The sequence below is a fragment of the Papaver somniferum genome, chromosome 1 (assembly GCF_003573695.1).
Source record: "Papaver somniferum cultivar HN1 chromosome 1, ASM357369v1, whole genome shotgun sequence".
NCBI lineage: Eukaryota > Viridiplantae > Streptophyta > Magnoliopsida > Ranunculales > Papaveraceae > Papaver > Papaver somniferum.
The window spans coordinates 31426071-31450989 of NC_039358.1; the positions used below are offsets into that span (position 1 = coordinate 31426071).

The 24919-nt window shown below is 36.3% G+C and overlaps 3 protein-coding genes across 10 annotated transcripts; 1 reads left to right on the plus strand and 2 right to left on the minus strand.

Moving 5' to 3' along the window:
* The first annotated feature begins 2290 nt into the window (after positions 1-2290).
* Positions 2291-6200, plus strand: LOC113282433. Of its 4 annotated transcripts, XM_026531434.1 has the most exons (5): positions 2291-2862; positions 3302-3348; positions 3443-3660; positions 3831-4533; positions 4679-6200. In XM_026531434.1, the coding sequence occupies exons 4-5, from the start codon at positions 4067-4069 to the stop codon at positions 5127-5129; spliced, it is 918 nt and encodes a 305-aa protein (XP_026387219.1). In that variant the 5' UTR covers positions 2291-2862; positions 3302-3348; positions 3443-3660; positions 3831-4066; the 3' UTR covers positions 5130-6200. The 4 variants fall into 4 exon arrangements, with proteins under 4 accessions (XP_026387219.1, XP_026387228.1, XP_026387211.1 ...); XM_026531443.1 differs by lacking the exon at positions 3302-3348; XM_026531426.1 differs by lacking the exon at positions 2291-2862 and having other exon boundaries at positions 2871-3348.
* Positions 6201-7532: 1332 nt separating this feature from the next.
* On the minus strand, positions 7533-12484 carry LOC113282420 (4-alpha-glucanotransferase, chloroplastic/amyloplastic-like). 2 transcript variants are annotated; one of them, XM_026531423.1, is made up of 16 exons: positions 11917-12484; positions 11570-11632; positions 11343-11431; positions 11184-11244; positions 10790-10868; positions 10444-10580; positions 10056-10214; positions 9884-9960; positions 9526-9665; positions 9409-9440; positions 9256-9330; positions 8959-9031; positions 8773-8861; positions 8631-8675; positions 8477-8507; positions 7533-8144 (listed from the first exon to the last, which is right to left on the minus strand). In XM_026531423.1, exons 1-16 carry the CDS (start codon positions 12295-12297, stop codon positions 8116-8118), a joined length of 1560 nt encoding a protein of 519 aa, XP_026387208.1. In that variant the 5' UTR covers positions 12298-12484; the 3' UTR covers positions 7533-8115. The 2 variants fall into 2 exon arrangements, with proteins under 2 accessions (XP_026387208.1, XP_026387200.1); XM_026531415.1 differs by having other exon boundaries at positions 8355-8507; positions 11917-12483.
* Positions 12485-13069: 585 nt separating this feature from the next.
* Positions 13070-17447, minus strand: LOC113327094. 4 transcript variants are annotated; one of them, XR_003348781.1, is made up of 8 exons: positions 16960-17447; positions 16527-16663; positions 16386-16446; positions 15912-15984; positions 14740-14937; positions 14444-14627; positions 14082-14296; positions 13070-13476 (listed from the first exon to the last, which is right to left on the minus strand). XR_003348781.1 is itself a non-coding variant. In XM_026574669.1 (6 exons), the coding sequence occupies exons 2-5, from the start codon at positions 16595-16597 to the stop codon at positions 15150-15152; spliced, it is 366 nt and encodes a 121-aa protein (XP_026430454.1). In that variant the 5' UTR covers positions 16598-16663; positions 16960-17447; the 3' UTR covers positions 14529-14627; positions 14740-15149. The 4 variants fall into 4 exon arrangements, 1 of the variants encoding a protein (XP_026430454.1); XR_003348775.1 differs by having other exon boundaries at positions 15144-15984; XR_003348769.1 differs by having other exon boundaries at positions 14740-15984.
* Positions 17448-24919: the final 7472 nt, after the last annotated feature.

Genomic DNA, 24919 nt, shown 5'->3' on the forward strand with positions numbered 1-24919 from the left:
TTAAAACCCAATGAAGAGATTCAACCAAATCAACAAAAAGAAAAGAAATTTTTTTAAAACTCAATTTCTGTACCTGATGAACCCTAATAACCGCACCAAATTGAGAAATCAACCTGAAATTCTAAAAATGGTTAAAACCCAATAAAGAGAATCTACCAGATCAAAATATAAAGTTATAAGAAAAGAAAATAAAATAAAAGAACTTGAATTCAAACCCTAACTTTACCTGATGTTGTTTGAAAAATCAAACCCTGCACAAAATAAAGAGATGTGAAGCTTTATCGAGTTTCCATTAGGTTTTTATTAGGTTTTCAAGTGAAAAAAATTCATGGTGAACTCTGGTTCGTGGTGGTGGTGAAGGAAGAGGTGGTGTTCTGCTGCGGATAAGGTTTGGGCGAAGTGAAGTGAGAGAAAGGTATCGAGATATATATAGGCTCGATAATACAGAAGTTCAATCTTTACCGTGCAAAATGAAACGACCAGATCTGAAGCGGAGGTCGAGGGTCGTCGAACGGGTAGCTCATTGATGGCAAAATAGTAAATAACTTTTCTAGTTCAGAGACGACTGATTAGCCTCTCAGAATTTTTCGTGTTTTTACCAAACCAGAGACCGCTATCTTTGGTCAACGGTCTAACTACAGTCAACAATGGTCTCTGATGTGGGTTGCTAAATACCATTTTCCACTAGTGTGTGCTTGAATAATAAAGGTCCAGCTGAGAGAATGTTGTGAGTACATTAATAAAATTTGAACAGTGTTGATGATTTGTGATGTCACTACGTGCAAGCGATTGTAGCTGCGGAGAATTGTGAATTGTTGCTTACTTCTTTTACTTCTGGCTGGTATGAATCCACTGCAACAATTCACTCCATATGTCTCCTGCAATTGGTATTCAATTTGCTAAAGAACTGCTCTCTCATGTCATTGATGTATGCAAGCCAATGGTGTTCATAATATACTTCTCTTATGAATGGTCTTTGCAAGATGTGGTGCTTGAATTGTATCTCACTATGGCCTGCAGTACAAAATGTTGATTCCAACTGATGCACAATGGTTTGTTTGTTGCTGCTTTACTTCTATATCTTACAACATCATCTGTTTCTCTAGCTGCACTAACTGAAGTTACTTCCAATGCTTGAATTTTATTCCATCGGCTAATATTCTGCAGTCTTGTTATGTTGGAATTGGTACTTTTGGACATTGTTGTGTTGGTACAGTTGAGAGCAGGATATTCAATTGTTACCACTACAGTCAAGTTTTGCAAGTTGGATCAATGGTTATGATGGTGCAGAAACCCAAGCTCCATTGCAGCTGAGTACAATGCACAGTGGGAGATTCCGAAGTGTTTCTTGTCCGAGACACCTTGTTGTACTAGCTACTGGCTCATGTTGTTGGGTGCAAGACCAGAAATATCTATACCTACTTCTCGTGTTTTCAGATTGGCATATCGCAATGAATGCAGACTACCAAGGTTGGTTTCCATCTGACAAGTAGTTTATCCGTTTCAGAAGTTTATTTCTCTTGCACCAGGTCATATGCTTAGCCAAGGTACTCTAAGTGAGTCACTAGTTATCCAAGTTGACCAAGATTCAAGCACTTCTCCTACTACAGTAGATACAACTGATACGCTATCTCTTTGGTGTGACATGCTACTTCATGATTATTACTACAACAGCTATGTTGACTTGTTCTACTTTAATCTGCTGCAACATCCAACGCTATCCTACTATTTTTGTACCTCCAGCCTTGTTTTCTTGTGCAGAGGGAAGATACAGCTTTACTCCAGCGGAATAAGCAATGAATTATAAACTGTTGATTTTGGAAGTCATGCTTTAAACCTCCACCTGGATAATATGGTACTCCTGCACCAATATTGCTTCAACTGGTATTTCTCTTCACTCTCTTCTACACATTGGGGGCTAAGTCACCCTTGCTAGCATTGTGCGCCTGGTTCTACGTCAACTGCAACTACATTTTTCCACCTGTTTCTCACACTACAACTGCATTTACCGTTTTTTGTCCTACGAGTCTTAGTGTGAGAGCGTATGTAATGTTAGTGTACAATCTCAAGTAGTCTTTCAGACGACTTGTGATTGAGGGAGGGTAATAGGATAGAGAATGTTGTGAGCGTGTGTAATGTTAGTGTACAGGTCATATGAGTCGTGTATGTGCTAACAGCACGTGAGTATTGCGAGAGTCTCAGTGAGAATCGAGTCGAGAGGAGAGAACATATATATTCTCATCTTTATCCTATATTCGTCTTATCTTTCTCTTAATCAATTGATTATCAAACCGTTCTCAGTAATCATGTAATTCGATTTATCAAATGCTATTATTTTTTGCATCAACCCGACGCACAACTTCATCTTCTTCACCTGTTTTCTGCTACTGGTTTTTTTTTTTTCAATCTCTGCTAATGGAATTAATCAAATTATATCAGATAATTCTTCATTTTTGAACATGGGTTTGTTGTAATTATATGAAAGTGAAGCGGAAATTGTTCCGATTTGAGTTCTGATTTTGTCCAGTTAATGAAAAAAAATTAAAAATTATCATCATTCAGAATTCTTCAATTCGATCGATGCGGTGGATATTTCAAATAACCTTGAGCTATTGATTGGTTTGTTCGATTATATTTGAATGAAATTTGCAGTCAATTTGATTGATTACCTGAGGAGAGGTAAAAATATTTGAGAGGACCACAGTGATCATGATAACCATTTGACATTTGGGTGGGGGTTCTTTTAGCAAAGCCAACACACCACATGGGTAAAGCAGGAGCTTAGTGTACAAGTTGGTAATGCGTCAAGATCAGTTTCTATACTTGCACTATTGACAGATAAATACACTTATTCTGAATAAGGTACCTCTCATTTCCAATCACTTCACTTTACAAACCACATTTTATGTTCACCATATGTCTATACGGTAGTGTAGTAGCTGGATAGATGTACTACACAAGATCCTAAACTTCAAGAAAGAGAAAGAATGTTGAGCCCTTTAAGCTGGAATGCAGGATTGTTCACAAGATCATAATCATAATCTAACCTCAATACCTCACATCGGATTCATCTGTATGCAATACTTTAGTACGTATTCACAAAGACATCAATATAGTTAGGCATTATATCTATTGGTTGTTTTTTTGTTTGGAGTTTGGAGTCTTTAGATATTAATGACCAAAACAAAAACAAAAGTCCTTGTTATGTTCTTTTCCATGCGAGTACTGAGTGACCCTTGTGTTTGTGTAAACCCTCACTCCTCTTCCTTTACTCCATCATCAATTCTTCTCTGAAACGCAGTTTGTGAGATCTTCCTTGAATCTCTATCAACACACTTACTCTTTAAGGTATTCCTCTGAGATGATTGGGTTGAAGATTTAATTTGGGGTGTTCGATCGTGATCACTTGGGTTTTCACTTTCCCTTTCTCTTTCTTCTTCAGTTCAGCCTCCATGGAGAAAGCACGGTTAGCATCAGCAGCAGATCAAAGAAGTGAACCCCCACTACAGAAGGCAGCAACACCTTGGGTAGTAATCCCGTATGGAAAAGACAAGGAATTTCAGACTTTTTGTAATATTTCTGAACTAAATAACACAAGCTATAGAAGATTCCTACCAGAGTTGAAAGGGAAATCTCTTTGGCAGAAGAATTCTCATCAAGGTTGGTGTATTCTTCTTTGTGATGATAATGAATTTGATTACACACCATGGAGTTATGGGGATTGTTTGTTATGGAATCCGATTGCTCCAAACGTTACCTTCTTTGCTTTATTGGTATAAATTAGATGGATATCGCTTAAGTGACTGTGTATTGTCTTCACCTTCTCGCAGTACTCATGATGGTGGTTGGAATGGAAATCCCATGGTGTTTATACTTTTTGTTAGAGAAGATCTAATACCAGGGAAGGAAATTCTTGTGTTTTGTCATCTTGGTGGCAAAGAATAGAGAAGTCATAAATTTCCTGAAGAAAAAGATGAATTGGCAGGAAGGCCTGAATCGATTTGTTATCATAAAGGTAAGTTATACATGATAGGGGGGGTTAATATTCCTATTTGAGTTAGAAATAATGCCTGAGCCTGAAATCATCCTCTATATAAGTAAAGTTGGTATTCATCTCAACTGCGGAGGTGACTATTTAGAGAGAAGCTTTGGCACTCCTTGTACAAAAATATATTATGTGGAGTCTTCTGATGAAATCCTCAGAAGTATAAAACTTTTCATTCCTATAGGTGTTTATGATGAATACTGTGTAACCAATATGCTGATATCCAAGTTTGATTTCTCGTCAATGACTCGGGTGGAGGTGACAAGTTTGGATGGTCATGTCCTCTTTCTCAGCGGAACTACTAGACTGTGTTGCTCGGCCAAGGAATTGGGTTACGCACGTGGTTGGGTGTATTTTACTCAACCTCGTGAGATGAGCTTTTGCAAGTATGATTTAGAAGATAAAACTTTTATGCTTTCAATGCCATGTCCAGACCTGCCGAAGCCGTGGTTCTCCCCTAACTGGCTCATGATTCCTACAACACTCTGGTAAACGTTAACTGTACACTTTATTTAGCAATTTACACTTTCACATCTTCATGTATGTAGATAGAACGCATGCAGGCAATTTGGAAGCACATTCTCATTGCCTTTATTCTAGGAGATTTTACAATTTCTGTGTTTCTTTATTTAGCAGGGACGACGACAGTAGCAATACTAAGGTAATAGAAAACTCTAGCTTAGCAATATCACCAATTAGGCCAAGAACCAGTATAAACAATGATGACGATGAGAAGGAGGATGATATTGAGGAAGCAAGGCCACCTTGGCATACACTTAGCGAAGATATACTGTGGTTCTTATCAAGTTATCTAAGCCCGTTGGATTACACACATTTACGTGCTGTTTGTAGAAACTATCGGTCGGTATTTCCTATAAAGGATTGGAGAAAATTTTGTTCTACTAGGACCTTACGAACCAATGTTTTATCTCCGTGGATGGTTTTTCCCAAGGATAATGAATCTGTGTACAGTTTTATAAACCCAGTGCATAATGATGAAAATTACCTCACCAGCATCCCTGAATTGCTAAAAGGTTTAACAATTCGCTGCTCGAAAGAAAGGCGGTTGGTTACTCATGTCTAATGAAAGCTGTCGGCAGCTCTTCTACAATCCGTTCACCAAAGAAATCATCCAACTTCCACTGATGATGTGTGAATGCCAGTTCCGAGGTATGTCTTTCTCGTCCTTGCCGACCTCTTCAGATTGCGTTGTTTTTGGCATCAGTGACGACAATAATGACCCAAGGGATTTTGTATATATCACATTCATTAAACATGGACAGGATAGTTGGACGTTTAAGAGCTTTGATAATGTTTATTTACAATTACCATCCAATAGAGCAAACATGAATTTCGATCTGAGTGTTAACAGTCCTGTTTACTACTACGGAGGTTTTTGTTGCTTGGATCTGAACGGAACTGTAGGAGCATTTTCATTAGAGAATGGCATGACGTGGCAAGTTTTGTCCATAGTACCCCCGCCTAATTGTGGTTTTATATATAAGAGTTACTTGGTAGAGCTTGAAGGAAAGCTTTTATCTATACTATTAGGCCATTATGGGTTCGGGTATTTAGATTGGACTTTTCGAAAATGGTTTGGGTTGAAGTTGAGCATTTAGGGAAGCATGTATTGTTTATCAGCAGCACCTCTTGTATCGCAACAATTGCTCCGACTAGTCAAATGGAGAACAAAATCTACTTTCCTAGGTTGCACAACGAAGGAATTCTATTTTATTCTCTGGATTCAGGTAAATATCATTCTCTTGGGAGTGAACATTATGGTACAGATTATTGTAACTCGAAAGATAACTTGAGGTGCAGCTGGATAGAACCTAATTGGTCGGAGACCACACACCCAAATTTTGTGTGGTAAGCTAAGAGCATTTGGAAATACATGGATATGTGATTATTTGCATACTTGTGGGGAACAGTTTCATGAGTTTCTTCTTCTTTTATCAAGTGTGCGTAACTTTATTTGTGTGTTGTATGTTAAGAGCTTTCTGGCAGTGTTGTTGTATTTCAGTAAATCAGTTACTTGCATTATGAGATAGAGATCCCTTTTGTGCTTAATTCTGTGTCTTTTATGTAAAGATTGACAACTTAGCATTTCTGTCTTTGTACATGGCAATGATGAATGCTTTCAGATTCTCTGTCATCATGTTTATTTTTTTTTAGTTTGAAGAGGCACAGATGATCAGTATGCTTATTGCTGTAAGAGTACCACAGAGATAGAGTTTGACCACTCTGCCGGGACATAGTTTGTTTCGAATGCGGGCTTGTCTTGGAAACTCACTCCTTTGATGAGACATCTGAATGGAGGACCTTTGCAAATGAGTCTGGTGATAATGATCCCGTTGGCGTGGTCTATCAAACCCTCTCCTGACTGATGGCGATCTATCCGCCGTCATTTTAATCACATATTTTTTTGTTACTTTTCTTCTGCGTCAAAGTTCTTTTTCATTATATGTGTAATTTGATCTATTCTTTGTTTTTTCTTCCTTGATGTACTATATGTTTCTGTTTTAGAACCCAACAATGATTGGAATGGGTGTGCCAAATTGGCGTTGTACAAGGCCATGGCATCTGCTCTTCTACAAACCAAACCTTTCACTGAAACATACGTATTCCAAATTGACTCTAGTAACTGTCACCAGGCTATCCTCGGTCCAATGTTTCTCTTCTGTGTTGTAAAACAGAGAGCATTAGCATCGCTATGACTGGGGATCCAGCATGTTTCCACTACTCCACAAAGTGTTTGCTTTGAGAGCAGTTGTACATAGCGGCGGGGATAGCTCAGTTGGGAGAACGTCAGGTCAGACTGAAGATCGCGTGTGCTCACCGCAATTTTTTTCTTATTCCCTTCCCCTTGCGCTCACAAAGAAACCTTCAGGGTTTGACAAGCATATAGGCTTTTGAAAACGTCAAGCACATTGCTGTCGCGGATATTGCAAATGATATAAACTTCTTAAATGGGTTATGATACTGCACAACTTTGGAGGAAAACTGGATATGATCAGTTTCAGAAAAAAAGAAAAGAAAACTTTGCATTAATACTTCCCCACAATGTTGCAACATCATACCCCGTTTTCCAAGTTTTTGTAGTTGGACAATATCTCCATTCAAACACTGACTAGAACAATACCTGTTAAAACTGAAAATGTGAGATTTGGAGCATAACTTAGAGAGTTTGTCTCTGGAACTCTTGAAATCAAATTAAAAAGTGCAAGAGACAAACTCTTTAAAGTAATGATCATCTCACAATGGAAGACAGATAATTAGAAATTTAGAAGAACAGATGTTTTTTTTTTTAAAATATGAAGTATGAGGTGAGCTTTATAGTTATAGCTGAAGAAACAAGACTGACACCTACCTCATTGAATAAGGAAGTTTTTTAATTGGACCAAAATGGTTTCCTTCTCACAAAAGTGGTTGAGAAGATAATCTCTTCCATCAAAAACAAAGAAAACCATTTAATGTCATCCATATTGGATCTTTGAATTTCCACCTAAAGTAGTTGACAAGTAAAAGTAAAAGACATTACAAAAATTACTCAAGTAAATGAGAAGAGAGAAAGAGTCTAATGAAGTCTAAGCAAGGAAATAATTTATTGCCCTTAAACTTGATAGTATTTCAGAAGCATAGACAAGCCACAAGGAAAGAAGTGTCTTTCAAGTGTGCTTTCAGTGGATTCCAATTCATCAATAGAGCTTTATCAGCAAAACAAGGCATTGTGCATTGCTAATCTGTAGCTTCTGTTTCATCAGCTTTTGGCTTAGGACTGCTAAGTGTCAAGCTTAGTGTAAAAATTCGAAGCCATAACCTTATTATCCTAATTGAAGAATGACAACTAGTAACTAACTAAATTGTATCTAGTGGAAATCCACAAATGGCCTTACATAAATAGTTTGCAAATCAATGACATAATTTTGACTTACTTAGCAGGACAGAAGTAGATTGCATTTCATAATGTAGATAGAATTGTTGCAATCTATGAGGACACTCTTCCGTACATTGAAAGAATATCCCTCAGCTTCTTTGCCTTGGGTTCCAGGTCATTGAAACTCAACGAGCTAGGTAATCTCCAACTCCAATTTCCAAACTGCACAAGTAGATAAGAAAATGAAGTTATTGAGATTGGATAACTGGTAAAGATGGCAGTGAGAGAAAGGGTTATATTCCATGTTTAAACAGATGGCAGAAGTTAAAGAAATGGAAATATATGTTGGCAGACATTATGGTTTGTGGTCACAAATTTTCAAACACAGAAACCCTCCGTAATATGACCTCTAATAAAGCAGCAAAAATTTACCTGTGTAGCTGGAATATTCATCCTTGCCGAACTTCCCAGACTAAGGATATCTTGCATGGGTATGATGGCAGTTCTAGCCACCGAGGAGAGTAAAACACGTATAAGGGTCCACGATATATCACCTTCTTCGCTTATTGCGAGATACTTGAGTACCTGTGGGGAAACACCAATAACAATTAACAACCCACATATATTGTCGGTTAAAGCAAATATTCACTAGGCACAGGAGGCAATACACTTGAATTACTAAACATGGTAAGGGAACAAGAAACTCACACTTGATTTCTCTTCTTCTTTCAAGTTTTCCCACCAGCCTCGAACCTAGAACCATGTAAAGAGGAATTAAGATTTGGTTCTGCCAAAGAGAAATCTTCAGGGCCAATAGATATTCTATCAAACAGAAGTATAGAACTCTCACCGTGTCATTGTCATGAGTACCGGTATATGCCACTTGATCACTCTCATGGTTATGAAGCAAATGAGGGTTTTCCGAGTCCCCTCCAAAACCTGTAACAAGAAAAATGAGGAGAAGTATATCAGCTTTCAAGGTTGGCTTCCGAATTTAAAACCAACAAAGTTGACAAAATTAGCAGTCGTTCATTACCAAATTGGAGGACAGCCATTCCAGGTGCTCCAATCGCTTTCCTTAGTTGAACAACATCCTCCGTTATGACTCCCTGACATGTATCAGGGATACAAGAAGTCATGAAAATTGAGAACATATTCTAACTCCAAAGTAACAAATGTAAGGAACAGCAGTGCATATAAATACATAAGAAGATTTGCTCATGTTCACAACTGTTTATTGTGGCTTGAAATATCGAGGATATTGAAACTTGTAACTGCAGTTTTCAATTTCTAAAAGTAATGGGGTATAACACAAAGTCCTTAATGAACGTACCAGGTCCTCTGCAATTATATCGATCTTTCCAACAGATTTGAAGATGGCATCAAATAATGCTTTCTTCGGTCCTGCCTGTGGTCAACCAAAACTATCTCATGTTTACTTTGATCATCATATAACAAAGATTCTTAGAAAGCGTATGTGACTTACCTTCCATTTGCCAAACATTGCAATCTTTGATTCTGTAAATTCGTGCAATCAAGGTCATTAAAGATGTACACAGAAAGTAACGAATGACAGGAGCAATCTTAAATTAGATGGCCTCACCTGCAGGAACAGCCCAAAATCCAGCGAATCCTCGAAAATGATCTATCCGGAATTCATCATAGAGATCATGTGCACGACGAATTCTCTGTACCCACCAAGAAAAGCCAACAGCCTCCATAGCTTTCCAATCATATAACGGACTGTAATGTTTGTAAGTGAAAACAAAAAAGCACAACATAAGATAAGTACCATTTCACCATACAGATGTAAGATTACTAAGAACTAAGAAAGGAATCCAACTGGAGTGGTGCAAAACAAAAAACTTATTAAAATAAAGTTTTTTTCTCTTTAAAAATGATGATAACAATTCCAAAATAGACTAATTCATGCATGCTATAGTATTCAGTTTGATAATAACCTGTCCCACAATTGACCAGTTTCGCTGAAGGCATCAGGGGGAACACCACTAACGAGGACTGGAAAACCACTTCTGTTCTGCCAAATGATAAAGTGGGTCATAGTCAACAGCAACAAAAGAAGGTCTAGAGCGCCATAAGCAACACCTTAATTATTGAAATACAAAAACTCACCAATAAGAATTGTTTCTTATTTGCCCAGACATCTGCGCTGTGATAACCTACATAAATAGGCATGTCCCCCATTATCCTGATTCCCTTTGACTGTGCATATTTGCGAACTTTATGCCATTGCCTTTGGAATAAGAACTGTTGAGCAATGAAGTTGTTTATCTGAAACATGTATAACAAAGAGAAACCCATGAGACACTATCAAGACTAAGAATCCAGAAATATTTTAGATTTCCATTTTGATGTCACTTGCGACAGAACCAAAACTTAAATGTTTGCAATAGAATATGTTTGGTGTTGTTTTATGTTTGCTTGGTAAAATTTCGGGTTTGGTATGGCCAAAGGCAGAAGTCCATTGTGTGATAGTTAGTAATAAATGGTAAGTACTCACGAAGTCACTTTCTGTCTCGTAGATTCCTTCCAAAGCCACGATATGGCGATTTTTTAAAGGTTCAGGCCACTCATTCCAAGTGAAGGTATTTAAAGAGTTGTCAATTGCAGCAAAATAAGCTGCATCCTCGAGCCATCCTGAAAAGAGGTTCATAAAACTTGGAAACTTTAGATGAGAAAGCTTCCCTAAAGATTGACACACATTGAAGAAGTTCTGACACAAAGATTAATCCAAAAAGCAAACAAACCAATGCATGCCTGTCTTTAATTGATTGATACAGCAAACAGAATACTTGACCAATCTCATAAATATGCATAAAAGAGAGAACTCGTATGGTGTACCTTACCAGAAATTTCAGGGTCTTTACGAAATTCTTCAAGCTGTTCATTGAGATCCCCTTCACTCTGAATGAGCCTTTCTGCAGCCTAATAACTTGGTTAGAATTAAAAACAATAATAAGCCTGCAGTACAGTAAGAACTGACATGCATAATATTTCAACTTCATACTCAATACAAAGGGAAGTAAGATGTGGAGGTTTTAATACGAAAGTAATTTACAGACTCGATACCACTTTTACTTAACAACCAAGCCTACGAGGAAAGTGTTTCTAGCAAAAACAAAGGAGTCTTTTTCATTCCTCCAAGATTTGTGATTCCAACTGAACTAGTTGCTTTCTGAATGCATCCCAAATATGAAGTCTAGAGACAAAACTAAACTAATGCGTCTTCATATATTTTACCTTGGCTATTAAAGGTTCCTTTACATTAGCAACAGCTTCAAATTTCACTCGCTCTGCATCCCTGTACAGATAAATCACTTGCTTATATAAGCACATAAATATACATTTACCAAATTTAACTTGGTCTTTATACGAAATCAGTAATTTATAGATCCTCACATTGGTTCCGGAAGCTCATCCTTGTTCAATAAACCATCCTTAACTAGCTCTTCAAGAGATATCAATAGCGTATTCCCACAATTCGCATCCTATTTAGAACAAACAAGATAAACAACTCTCAGGTCCAAGAAACATATAACACTCACCACTGCCCTCCTTTTCATTAGGCAATTGGTCAATAAATGTTTCTTTCAGTAAACTACCATGCATTTTCGGTTTCACATTACCTGGCCAGAGTAAGGGGACCCTTCTTCATTAGCCTTCCTACCTGGTGGAACAAGAGGAAGTACCTACAAACCAATAAAAAATGAAAATCATCTGAAAATGAAATTCAATTGAACAAAAAGAAAACCCAAAAAAGCTAATTCCATGAATTAAGAGTATTTCAGTAAAGTTACTATTTTTATACAAACAAAATCCCCAAAAAGAACCATTTCCGTCTCCCTCCACTTCCCTTTTCTAGTTTTTAACAGAGACCCATTTTGACTAAATGTTCTAAAAACCAAACCCAGTAATCAAAATTGGAAATTTATACAATTAAGTCCTTCAATTTCTGGAGAAAAAAATCAAATACCTGCCAGACAGAACAGCCAGCATCATGAAGCCAATCCAAGAAGTTAAAAACGTCATCACCAAGATCACCAATACCATAATTCCCATGTAAAGATGTTGGATGAAGAAGAATTCCAGCTCTTCTCTTATCTTTAACATCTTTCTCAGGAAACCAATCTCCGTAATTTTCAGGTAAATCTTCTCCTACATTTACAGCAAAATCTTCAGCAGAAACTGCATTCATGGAAAATAACATTCCTTTTTTCCTTGCAACTCCCCATTTCAATCCAGTACTAGAAGTACATAAATTTTTATCAAACTTTTTAAATCGATAAGGAAGAAAAGATTTATTTGAAGAAATTGGTGTTGGTTGTAGTAGACATAGTGAACGAGAAATCGACATAATTCTAACCAAAAATTAAATCAAAATTGCTGATTTTTTTCTGCGATGAAACAAGATTGAGATTGAGAATGGGGTTCTTATCTTTTGGGGGGTTTTAATGGAAGGTGGAGTGATCCGCCATTGTTGAGACCTTCACGTGTTACACATACTGAGGAGCAGGAAGAAGTGAAGGATAAGTAAAAAGGGAGATTTTTTATGTGAGGTGTGAAAAAAAAGAGTAAAAGGTTAAAATGGTTGTCACTGGTGAATGGTGTACTTTCATTTCAGGGTTCAGTTTCCAACAGTGAACAGTGATTAATTTTTCTCTCAAAATGATTTAAAGTCCCAAAATTGTACCAGTTTTAAATAAATAATTGTTCTGTTACTTTTTAATAGGCTAGTTTCTATAAATAAATATTTTAAAAAAATAGTCCAATTTTCTAATCAGAAAAATTAAATGTTATTTTAATTTTCTGACAGCACTTTTCTTTTAACTTTTTTTCATGACAAGTGTTACGTGACCATTTCACTTATTTCTTTAGCTGATAAGTGTCATAGGGACCATTTCACTTCACTTCTTTTATTGACAAGTGTCTAGAGGACCAGTTTCAATAATTAGTTCTCTTAATTTCTTTAATTTTCTCAAAAAAAAGAAACTGGCCTATGAAAAAGTAACGGATAGAGTAAAATGCACCAGATAAATTTGTTGCGTGGGTCCACAAGATATGGTGACAGTCCAGTGTAAATGTTGGTTCCACTGACCGCAGGCCAGGCATTAGACATGGTTGCGAGTGACACCAGACTCGGTGGCACCACATTGATCACCATTAAAGTATAAACACAAAAATAGATAAAAATTATCCACACTTGCAGAATATACTAGTAAAAAAAGAAAAAATCTCCAATTTTCTACTCTCTGAACTCCTCTTCAAATCCTCACATAAGATTCTAGATGCATATAACCAACATTCTCCTCTTCATGACTGATACCTCCAACGAGAATGGGATGACAAGGATCAAAATTTTCAACCATACTGAAAGGAACATCATGAACCTCCAACCTGTTCTGAATCTCTTTTTCTTCGTGTGAGTTGGTTCGAAAAAATCATTTTCCTTTTCCATCTCAGAAGATAAAGGGACAGGATCAGCTGTGCTTCTAACACCATCTAAACGAAAATCACCAACACCAGCAAGATGCACCTGTCCCGAAACACCTTAAGTCAATTTGGTGGCAAAGTGCAAGTGAAATCTGCGGTAGAAAAATTACAAGAGTCTTTTGTACAATACTAGAATTTTCACCAAAACAGGCATCTAAGATAAGGGAAACTATCATTTCATGTTTTAAATAAGTGAAACCCTTGTAAAATATATTAAGCATCCAATATTTACAGAACCAGACTTATGGTATCTACAGACCATCATACACCTAGAAAGAAGAAATCACAAGCAAGGAAATCTAGTGTAAAGTAGAACTGTAGAAGACATGCATCGAAGTTGCTCAGGTTTCTTCCCTATAATTTTTTGTGTTCTCATTCGTTGGTTTTACAAATACTTTATGTGAAACGTAACTAAGTTTCTAGATACAAACTACGAAACATATCCATGCAACGTTTATAAATGTTCCAACAAGCAACAATCATATCGTCTTATTAAAAAAAAAGGATAGGACAACAAAATAACCCAAGTACATTATGTAATACTGCATGTCTGACAAGGTCACAGAACAAGAATAAGTTCACAAAGAAAATCTCTAGCTCCGAAAAATAGCGGAGTATCTGATGTTGCATGAAAGATATTAAGATTACCTTAGCTTTTCTCTTAATATTACAACCTATAAGATAGCCACACAGAGTTATGTTTCTCTTGCAATTTGCATCCTTGTGCAGCTTTTCTGGAGTAACATCTTCAAAACGATCTACCAGCACATAAGGATGTTCCGCTCGCCAAGATGGGGTACAGAAACGGAGCATTGATATGGCTTCAGCCAGTTTTTGTACTTCCAAGTTCCAACATTTTGAACCTGTTATGATCATAGAACGGGTAAAGAAACTAAGATAGTGAGTTTGTCAGATTCAAAGTAAATGCAAATATTATCACTTAACGAGTAAATGTTATAGGATACAAGAAGCAAGAAGCAACTTTGCAATATTAATCAAAAGAAACTTACAACTCATATTCATTAAGACCAGATAGGTGGAATATTGTTGCTCCTTCACATATTTCAGTCTGGAATTGATCCTGGAGACGCTCTATGGTTTTAGTCAGTTCTGTTTCATCTTTGAAGCCTTTTTTTTTTGCAGCATCCATGCCATTGATATCATCAGGACATTAATCAGCAGGGACTTCCCAACCTACCAAAGCACAATGCACACAAATGATGAACTTTAATCTGACGGTGTGACTAAAAAAACAGCAAAATCATGAAGATTTATTAGTATTTGGTTAAGTACTACTAATTCTTACTGAGATTGGGAGGTCCTTGAACTAGGACAATATAAAGAGGTGGCGCTGGTTCACCATCCGAATCGTCCTCTTCACCCTTGTTTTCGTGGTATCTGTATATTTCACACTTGTTTGCTTATGGTCTCGATAAATTTCGAAAGCTGGGTGATAAACTCGAGAAGAAGTGGAACCGGAAGAAGCAATTGACATTTTAAAACCCTAAAAAAACATATCAACAGAATTATTACTTGTTATTACAGATACCATGATCTTATTTTGTCACTTTAAAGAAACAAGATTAAGGAATAACCATCCCCTGTGTAATTACAGTAAATTTAGTAAGCAAATGCTTGATTAGAGATTTAATCAACAGGGACTTCCCAAACTACATCAGTACTACCAAAACAACGGTTAGGAATCATTACTCTGCATCAAGTCATAAAGGATCTTGCTGACATTGGGAGGTCCTTGCATGAGAATAATATAAGGAGGTGGTGCTGGTTCATCATGAATATCACCACCATGTGGTAGTGTTCGGTTTGGAAATAAGTTCTCATCCCAATCGTCGACTTCAGACTTGTCTTTGTAGTGTCTGTAGATTTTGATAGATGTTGGATGACGAGCTTGAGAAGAAGCAATTGACATTTTCAAATCCATGAAAGATATAACAGAAATTTCTACTTAGGAAACAAGAACCACATATTGATCCATTTCTGAGGATTGGCTCATCAAAATACCCTATATCTAGGTTTACAAACAAAAGAATTCCCCTCCCGGTAGTTCCAAAAGTAGTTTCCTAATCTAATCCTAGAAGGAAAACTTAGCAGGTGTCATATAATTACATTAGAAGATTGCAGACATGGGGAGTATCCTTTCCTAGAATGACTAACATTTAGAAGTAACTCTAACCTACAAATAAGGTGCAGATTAGTACTTGTAGGATAGAGGGAGAATTTCTGAAGGAAAAGAAGAAGATGAAAAAGATACAACTCCTAGGACAGAGAATACGTATAACTTTTTCGCTAAAGCAATCAAGTTGAGTTTCTATTGCACAATTGTGCATTATACTGTTCTTCTAGTTTATCTATCATATTGGAGTATGAAATTGATCAAGTGGTTGATTGATACAGCAAACAAAATCCTTGACCAATCTCATGAACACATAAATAAAGAACTTTTATGGTATACTGTACCAGAAATTTCTTTACGAAATTCTTCAAGCTGTTTCATGAGCTCCCCTTCACTTAGAATGAGCCTTTCTGCAGCCTAAAAAGTAAAAATTTTGTTAGAAATAATAACAATAATAACCCTGCAGTACCTAAGAACTGACAGGCTCATTTTCAACTTCAAATTCAGTATACAAAGAAGCATGACGTGGAGGTTTTGATATGAAAGTAATCTACCAGCCTCGAAGCAACTTTTACTTGACAACTAAACCTATGAGGAAAGTGCTGAAATATGAGTCAGTTGTAAACAGAAAATGTTTCGAGCAAAAAAAAAAAGGAGTATTTTCCATTCATCTAAGATTTTTGTGCATCCAACTGAAGACCAGTTTATCTGTGCATCTGTGGTACTGGATTTTGCAAAGTAGGGTGATATCTGTTAATGCATCCGCATATGAGGAGTCTAAAGTCAAAACTAAACTAATGTGTGTTCATATACTTTACCTTGGCTATTAAAGGTTCCTTTACACTAGCCACAGCTTCAAACTTCACACGCTCTGCATCCCTGTACAGAATCACTACTTAGATAAGCACATAAGTATACATTTACCAAATTTAACTTGGTGTTTATCAATCACCACTGACCTCCCTTTCACCAGGCACTTATCAACGAATGTATCTTTCAGTGACCTATCTTGCGTTTTTTGATTCCACATTACCTGGCCAGAGTAAGGTAACCCTTCTTCATTAGCCTTCCTCCCTGGTGGAGCATGAGGAAGCACCTACAAACATATACACAGCCATGAGCCATTTCAATACATCTCCACCAAAATAAGAAAATCATCTGAAAATGATATTCAATTGAACAAAAAGTAATCCCAAAAGCTAATTCCATGAATTAAGAATTATTTCAGTAAAGTTACTATTTTTTTATACTAACAAAATTCCCATTTTCCTCCCCCTTCACTTCCCTTTTCTAGTTTTTAACAGAGACCCATTTTCACTAAGCATTCTCAGAACAAAACCCAGTAATCAAAATTGGAAATTTATGCGATTTCTGGAGAAAACAATCAAATACCTGCCAGACAGAACAACCGGAATGATGAAGTCAATCCAAGAACTTAAAAACGTCATCACCAAGATCACCAATACCATAATTGATAATTCCCATGTAAAGATGTGGGATGAAGAAGAATCCCTGCCCTTTTATTATCTTTAACATCTTTCTCGGGAAACCAATCTTCATAATTCTCAGGTAAATCTTCTTCTACATTTACAGCAAAATCTTCAGCAGAAACTGCAGTCACTGATAACAACATTCCTTTCTTCCTTACAACTCCCATTTCAAACATAAATTTTTATTAGATTCTATAAATTAATGAGGAAGAAGAGGTTTACTTGAAGAAATTGGTGCTGATTGTAATCAAAATTTCTGAACTTTTCCTAAAGAGAAAGAAGATTGAGATTGAGAATGGGGGTACTTTTCTTCTTTTTAAGGGTTTTAACGGAAGGAGGAGGGTAATCCGCCATTGTCAGACCTTCACGTGTTAAACATATACTGAGCAGCAGGAGGAGGAGATGGGAGTGTAAAAATGAAGTAAGGATAAGTACAAGGAGAGAGTTTTGTTAGTTTTGTATGTGAGGTGGGTCAAATTGTGGTTGCCTGTGGTGTACTTTCATTTCAGGGTTCAGTTTCCAACGGTGATTAATTCATTAATTTTTTATTCCCAAAATGACTTACATTTTGACTTCCAAAAATGGAGATATCGATGTTTCTGTTCGTCGACAAGCAATTTTTATGATTTTTCAGGTAAGTATGAACGTAAATTGCTAGGTTGAGTTTCCTGGCTTTGATTTTTTTCTGTCGGATTCTGAATTTTGATTCTTTTTTGTATTGAAAATGTAGTTTTCGTGCAATTCCGACCCGTTCATACCTTATTTAACTTTGAATTACCTCGATCTGTTCATCTCTAGACAAGAGTTGCCGGTAATGTTGAAGAATTTGGTGTTCTTTTTGGTGTTTAAATTCTCTTATAATCCTTTTCGTTTTAACTAAAACTCTATTTTTTTCATTATTTCTTCATTTATTCGAGATTAATATGATCATTTTGATTGTTTCCTCGTTGAAAACTCAATTTCGGGGTTGTGGTAAAGATTCGAGATCAAATAATTTCATGTGATTGTTATTGATGGTTGATTTCATACTCGTCGTCATAATTTTAATTTTAATTTTTTTGTGATCTTGATGTATAATTTTCTTAGAATTGAAATGAATTTATAGATGACATTGGAATCTATTTTTTCTAGTTTAATACAGTAATAGTGTCTTAGTGGCTATTGATAAATATGAACATAAGAAGTTTGCCTTTTGATCTTCTTACTGATGTACGTGTAGTACATGCTTGAACTTGCTTTATTAATATGATTCTTATGTTAATCTGTTTTATGAAGATATTGGGGATTTAGAAATGTTTTTCTTCTGGGATCCTTTCACCATTTTCTCTGAATGTGACAGTTCAATATTTGGTTGATATGGTAATGATGACGATGGCCGATGGGAGGAGTTTTTGGACTATAGTCGAAACTGTCGGGGGTGTTGCAGTCCTGGTCCTTCGAGTTCTCTATAGCGCGATTTGTATAGGTATATTTTCTTATTTGTAAAGCTTTATAATAAGAGCTACATGCTGCCACGATATGGTCCGGTCATTAAATTTGGAATCAACACTGGTCACTGTAGTAATTTGAAACATAACGCCATATCTGGTATGTTTACTGGGTGCAATATGTTGTGCATACTTAATGAGAAAATTAGATCAACATTTTGATAGTCTCGGAAATATAGAGCATTAAGATGGCATATACATTATCTATTTAAATTCGAAGCATCGGATTATGAGTAATAAGAGTTCTCCTGATGGGAGCATTAAATTCAAAGGTGCATAAGAGCTCAGGTTCGTTAGATATTTTCCCTGCCTAAAAGTTCAATTAATGGTGTGCACTGATTTAAAAGAAGAAAATTTAATAGGTATCGTCCCCATATTACGTAGTTTCAGTTCTCAAGAGAAATAAAATGTTATAATAGATGATGCATCAAGTGGTTAACTTGGCTACTTATAGAATGGTAGGATTAAACAAGTGTTGGCAGGATTAGGAAGGAGCGCATAGATAGCAACCACATCTTTCACTGGTGTGGTCAATACATGTTCATTGGATGTAGTTTCATTCATGTGGTGTAGTACTACGTGACCATTTATTTTGCTCTATGTCAATTTCCATCACGTGTAGTATATTACGTGCGTTCTGTGTCCTGACATGATAGCTTGTTACTGATCAATCTCACTTTGGTGTCATCCATTTTGGAATTCTGTCCTCGTATTGTCTTGTATATGTAGTCACCGCATTAACTGATGATTGTTGGACCTGGTGATCTGGTTGTTGTTGATTCGTACCCTCTCTTCAATGATGTACACATCATGATTCTCAATGTGAACATAATTGTACACTTGTTAATTTCTAATGTATACATATTTCTACACATGCTGATATATAATGTGCACTTAGTTGTACACATGTTGACCCTAATACAGTAGCAGCAGTAAGCAGGGTATAAAATACGGCTAATTAAAGGCAGCTAAGCAAGCCTCTTGGTGTAGAATCTTGGTGCAGCCAAGGTACAAATGGTGCTTGTTCAGGTTAGTTAGTTACACTATTAGAATCTTGGTGCATCTAAGGTACAAATGGTGCTTGTTCGGGTTAGTTCAGCCAAGGTACAAATGGTGCACTAGTTTCAAAACTCCATTTGAATTAAAGAACCTGTCGGTATTTTTTTTGTTGCTTGTTAAATGGTTATTATGCTACTTGCATGTGTGTGAGTGACCATTGGACACTCTGCACCTCTGTTCAGAAATTACCATCATTCTCCTATTTTAGAATCTTGTTCATCACTATGTTGTGTTTTGAACTAACCGGCTTTAACTAACAGTTGCAACTAAAAAGTTGGACTACACAATTTTTTATTTTATTGTCAATGTGCACATAATTGTGCACTTGTTTAGAGTAGTAGATAAAATCTAATAGCTTCCGTAGTGAGAAAAAAAATGAGGAGAATATATTTGCTTAAGAATGATAATTTTCATATGTTTGTTTGTTTGTTTGTTGGTCTTTCTAATTTCTATTAGATAGATTCTGCTTCCATTTTTTTGATCTGTTGAAATGATAATAGGAATCGATCTATATACATTGTCACTACAAATGTAGTTTCTCTTTTTTTACCCATGCCTCTTCCGCCTTTAGCAATGGTAAAAAGAAAAATAGAAAAAAGTGATCAGGATTCTTTCGATGTTTCCATCACGAGGATATGGCGACACTACCATGTTTTCTTTTTCTAACACCTGAGCTCTGTGCTTTTATGAATATACTCTTTAGATGTTTCCATCTAATCAGATTGGTTCCTCAAATCCTACCACCAAAATGCTTCCATCCACTTAGATTAGTTAGTGCCAACCTTAATAAGCATAAATTTCTAGTCTCTGGAGCTTATTTATTGCAACTAAGAAGTTTCTCCCATACCCCCAAACTTAAATCTAACATTGTCCTCAATGTTTTAAAGATGAAATTAAAAGCATGAACAATGAGAAACTGTTACCAATGAAGCAAAAGAGATAAGGAAAGATATTACCTTGTCGCATGAATATTGGGTTACCTCCCAAGAAGTGCTAAGTTTAAAGTCTTCAGCCAGACTAAGCAAGGATTAGGCACCACGTAGAATCATATAGTAGTAGCCGGAATAACTGTGGGTCATCTGGATCAAAAAGTGTTACCCACAAGAAGAGGAAACTGCAACAGACCAAGAAGATACCGAACATACCCTTGCTTAAGACAACTACATCTAGTTGTGGTTCAGGTTCAGGCTCTATAAAAGGGTCTAAATAAAAGGTTTTCATCGGTTGGATTTCCTCAAATCTAAGATCCGTTTCAGGTATTAGAGTCTGGAAAAACTCAATTAAGAACTTAGAAGCACATAACAACAACCTGAATAATTGGGGATCCTCTAAGTCAATTAGATTTGACTCACAAAGTTGACCATAATAATGGTCATTCTTAAGAAAATGTGTCGACCCTAATATCCTAAAGTAATTAGGTTTAGTCTCAAAACTTAATATCCGACACATCTGAAAATCATATGTTCCCACAATTGGAAGAAAAGTTTTTGGTGGGAAAACAAAGTCAATCTTGGTATCATAGCCTAGGTTAACCACATCAACCAGAGGATGGGTTTCTAACAACTGAGCTTCTCTATGGACATCATTAGGTTCGGGAAAACATGTATGAAGATAATCTTGTAATATGGTTGAGGCATAAATGTCAAGTCCTACACGAGGGAACTTTCTAAGAGTTAAAGCACATGGAGAATGATAATCACCCCCAAACTTAGAGTTTTCTGTGTCTCTAGAAAGACTAGTCACAACTTCCCTAATTTCTAGGTCATCAGATTCCTGGAAATGGTCAATTGATTCTTCTAAGTCAGGTTCATCCTCACTCATATCTACGAGTTCATATTCTTCGTCTAAGACTATTGTTTCTAAATCGCTAGACTCTAAAACATTATTCTCAGAATAAACTCGTTCCTCTAAATCATTATCGACTTTGTAAACAGGAAATACTACATCGTCTAAAACGAGGGTATCTCTAGTCAAATCCTCGTCCTTTTGGTATTGGTCTCGTTCTAGTCAAAATTTTAAGCTTAGGTTCCCGTTTGGTTTCGTTTTCCTAAAGCGGGCAAGAAGGAAACGGTGATGAAATCCGAATCCTTATCATAATTTGGCCAGGCCTTTCCCTTTACTAGGAAATTAAAACAACCGTATTCAAATCCTCAGCATATATTCACCTTAAGACATACAATAAACCCGCTGACAGGGGATTCGCGGGTGTTTCGAAAGCTTACCTCCCGTACCAGACGGGCGCAGAACTGCTGAAGTCGACTCGGGCCACGACTCCTATGTCATGTGCGAACCCAAGGGACCGAGACGATATTGCAATCGTCGTCCTTCCCTGCAAACAGTATTATATTTAATGTACCCTTCCTTAGGGTTTTAAAAAAAAATAAAAATAATAATTGTCCAAGTCCAAAGTCCAAATAAAGTGCAAAAGAAAAGAAATACAAAAAAAAAAATAATAATAATAATTACAAAAAATGGAAGGTCTCTAAAAAATAATAAATAAATTCTCTTTTTTTTTTTTTTTAATTTTTTCTTTCGCTTTTTTTTTTGCATTGTCTTTTTCCTTCTCTTTTAGATTTAAGCTTTGATTCCAAGTCTTTAGTATCCAACTTCAAACCTGTAATACAAAGACACACCCAAAGAAACGTAAAAAGAACAAATGAAATAAAAAAAAACCTAAAAATTCTACCTAAGCACAAATCCCCGGCAACGGCGCCAAAATGATTTTGATTTTGATTGTTGTTGTAGTAATGAGGTTCAAACTCTCGGACTTGTGAAGATTAAATTTAAAGATTTAATAAAATTATATACAAAAATATTAACAAAGTGGGCGAGAGGTAACCAAGACACTAGAATCCACTATTACACATGAATGATGTCAAATATTTCATAACTCTAATTATCCTTTTAATCCTTTATTCCTTAATCCACAAATAATCAAACATATTCTCAAAAATTAATTATATCCCTTAAGCATAGATTATCTAACCAAAGCATAACCTATCTAATTGAATCACAACTAATTAAGAAAATTATGTAAACTTTTAAGAACTCTGCAAAAGCAGTGATTGAGTGAATTATAATTGAATATTAGAGAAAATGAAATAGTTACCCATTGTTCATGTGTGAATAGCTTCATCCATTGCCTTAGCTACGAGAGAATTAGCCGCTCATCATGTTGGAAAAGCTCTCAAAGAATTTCATTGATGCTCAGAAATGGTTTACAAATGATGAGAATATGAGAAATACAATAAAACCGGGTTTGTAACAATTATATTTGTTACAAACCAGAGAACTACGACCTTCAGTGACAAAATAAGACTGCTGCAGCTGTGTCGCAAACGCTGTAGCAAATAAGTCTGCCTGATGTACGACCCACAGGTCTGAGTCGTTATTACTGTAGGAAAACGACTGCTGGTGCAGGTCCGTTCTTCGTGTTCTTCAGTGTTGTTCAATGGCAGCAGCAGCAGGTGGTCTCTCTGCAAATTCGATTTTTTTTGACTCTGTGGTGCTCTAAACTTATCCCAATCTCTCCCCCCGATTCTCTATGATCCCCTCAACATATTTATACTCCTTAACCCCATTTAATTACGCCAAAATTCTCAATATTCTTCATTAAACTCGGCAGTTAAAGAAAATATTTTCCGGATATTTTTTATTTATCCGAGCATCTGCAGCTGTCCAACCTTCCTTATTTTCCTTCTACACGGTCCAGATTGTTGCTAGAGTCATCATACACGAGCAGAACACGCATAAATCTTCAAAAACTCGTGAATTATTCTTCTCATGCACGGGCTGCCCTGTTTTCTTGTCACGGATTTTCCAGCCAATTTTGATCGCAACAAACACCCATACCAGCTTTGTTAGGACATATCACAACTACCCATTAAGTTTCAGCCCTTTAGTCTACCCAGAAATCCTTCAAATTTCGATCGAAAAATTCATCAGAGAGCTGCTCTTTTTTTCCCGCCAATTTTTAAGTTCAAATGAAGAAGGTGGTTCCCCCCTAACCAGATGTGGGGTGCGAATAGCAGCTTCCTATTTTGGGGTGACCTGGGGTGCCCCTTAATAATTGATTTTCCCCTTAGTAATTGAGGTACCCCTTAACCAAATCTGGGCTCCGTATAACAAGTGTCCTCCGGGGGTGTTCCGGGTGATTTTTTGAGCCGATTTTTCCAACAATATTTATTTTCCAAAAATACCTAAAAATACACAAAACACCATAATAAGGACGAAAACGAGTACCAACAATACGAAACATTGAGGACAATTTAGGCACATAAATGCGCCTATCAATAGTCGATGCTAATATTTTTAATGTGTACACCATTTTTAGGCACTTTAAATTGTACACCATGTATGTTTCTTGCAAGCTTTTGTATTGTGTATGAGCTATAAAAAGAAATTATACCCGAACTGTATATCGCAAATTGTAGAAATCTATGTTTGTTGGTTATATAATACGGTTTTAGGTAAACATATTTTTATCTCGCATCTATCCTTCTTTTATTTTCTTTTCTTTTTTATTCTACTTTCATATATTGGGTTCCATGACTCATAAGTTGCTTGATGTTGCTGCTGCTTCATTCACAGGTACGATGCAATGATCCTTGAGGCACTTTCTAACATTACAGATCCCAATGGAGCAGAAATTGGTTATATCGACTACTCTGTTGAGGTCAGGTAGACATATGTTGCCATGTCACTGCTTTCATTTTACATTTCTATTTGTTTTTTTCTTTGGAATCTGTGTGTATCTCAAGGTCTCAACCTTTTTCTTTATCCCATTTGCAGGTGTAGTGAAGGTCAAAGATGATAAAGATGAGTTCCCAACTTATGTTGCTATGCTTGTAGCCCAAGATGATGCAACACGGTGCAAGGTATTTTTTCTAGTTATATACTTTGGTTCCCTTGATGATTCCTACATTAATATTGGTCCTAACTGATAACATGATTGTGTGCTTTAGGCTTTCTTAGTTGAATTTGATAAGTACAACCTTCATTTAATAAAATAACATATTGATTCTTAATGTGTACATAATTATACACATGTAGGTAGCTAATGTGTATATAGTTGTACACTTGTTGATTGTTAATATGAATGATTGGTGTTGTGCATGTTTTACAGGGGTGTACATATTGGTGGACCTGTGTAAATCTTATGAAAAAGTACGTTTCCCTTGTTTTACAACGGTGTACATATTGGTGCACCTGTGGGAAGTAACTCCCATGAAAAAAATAGGTTTGTGTGTGGTCGTGAATGATTAGCTTTATGCATGTTTTGAAGCGGTGTATGTATTGGTGCACTTCTGTGATTCC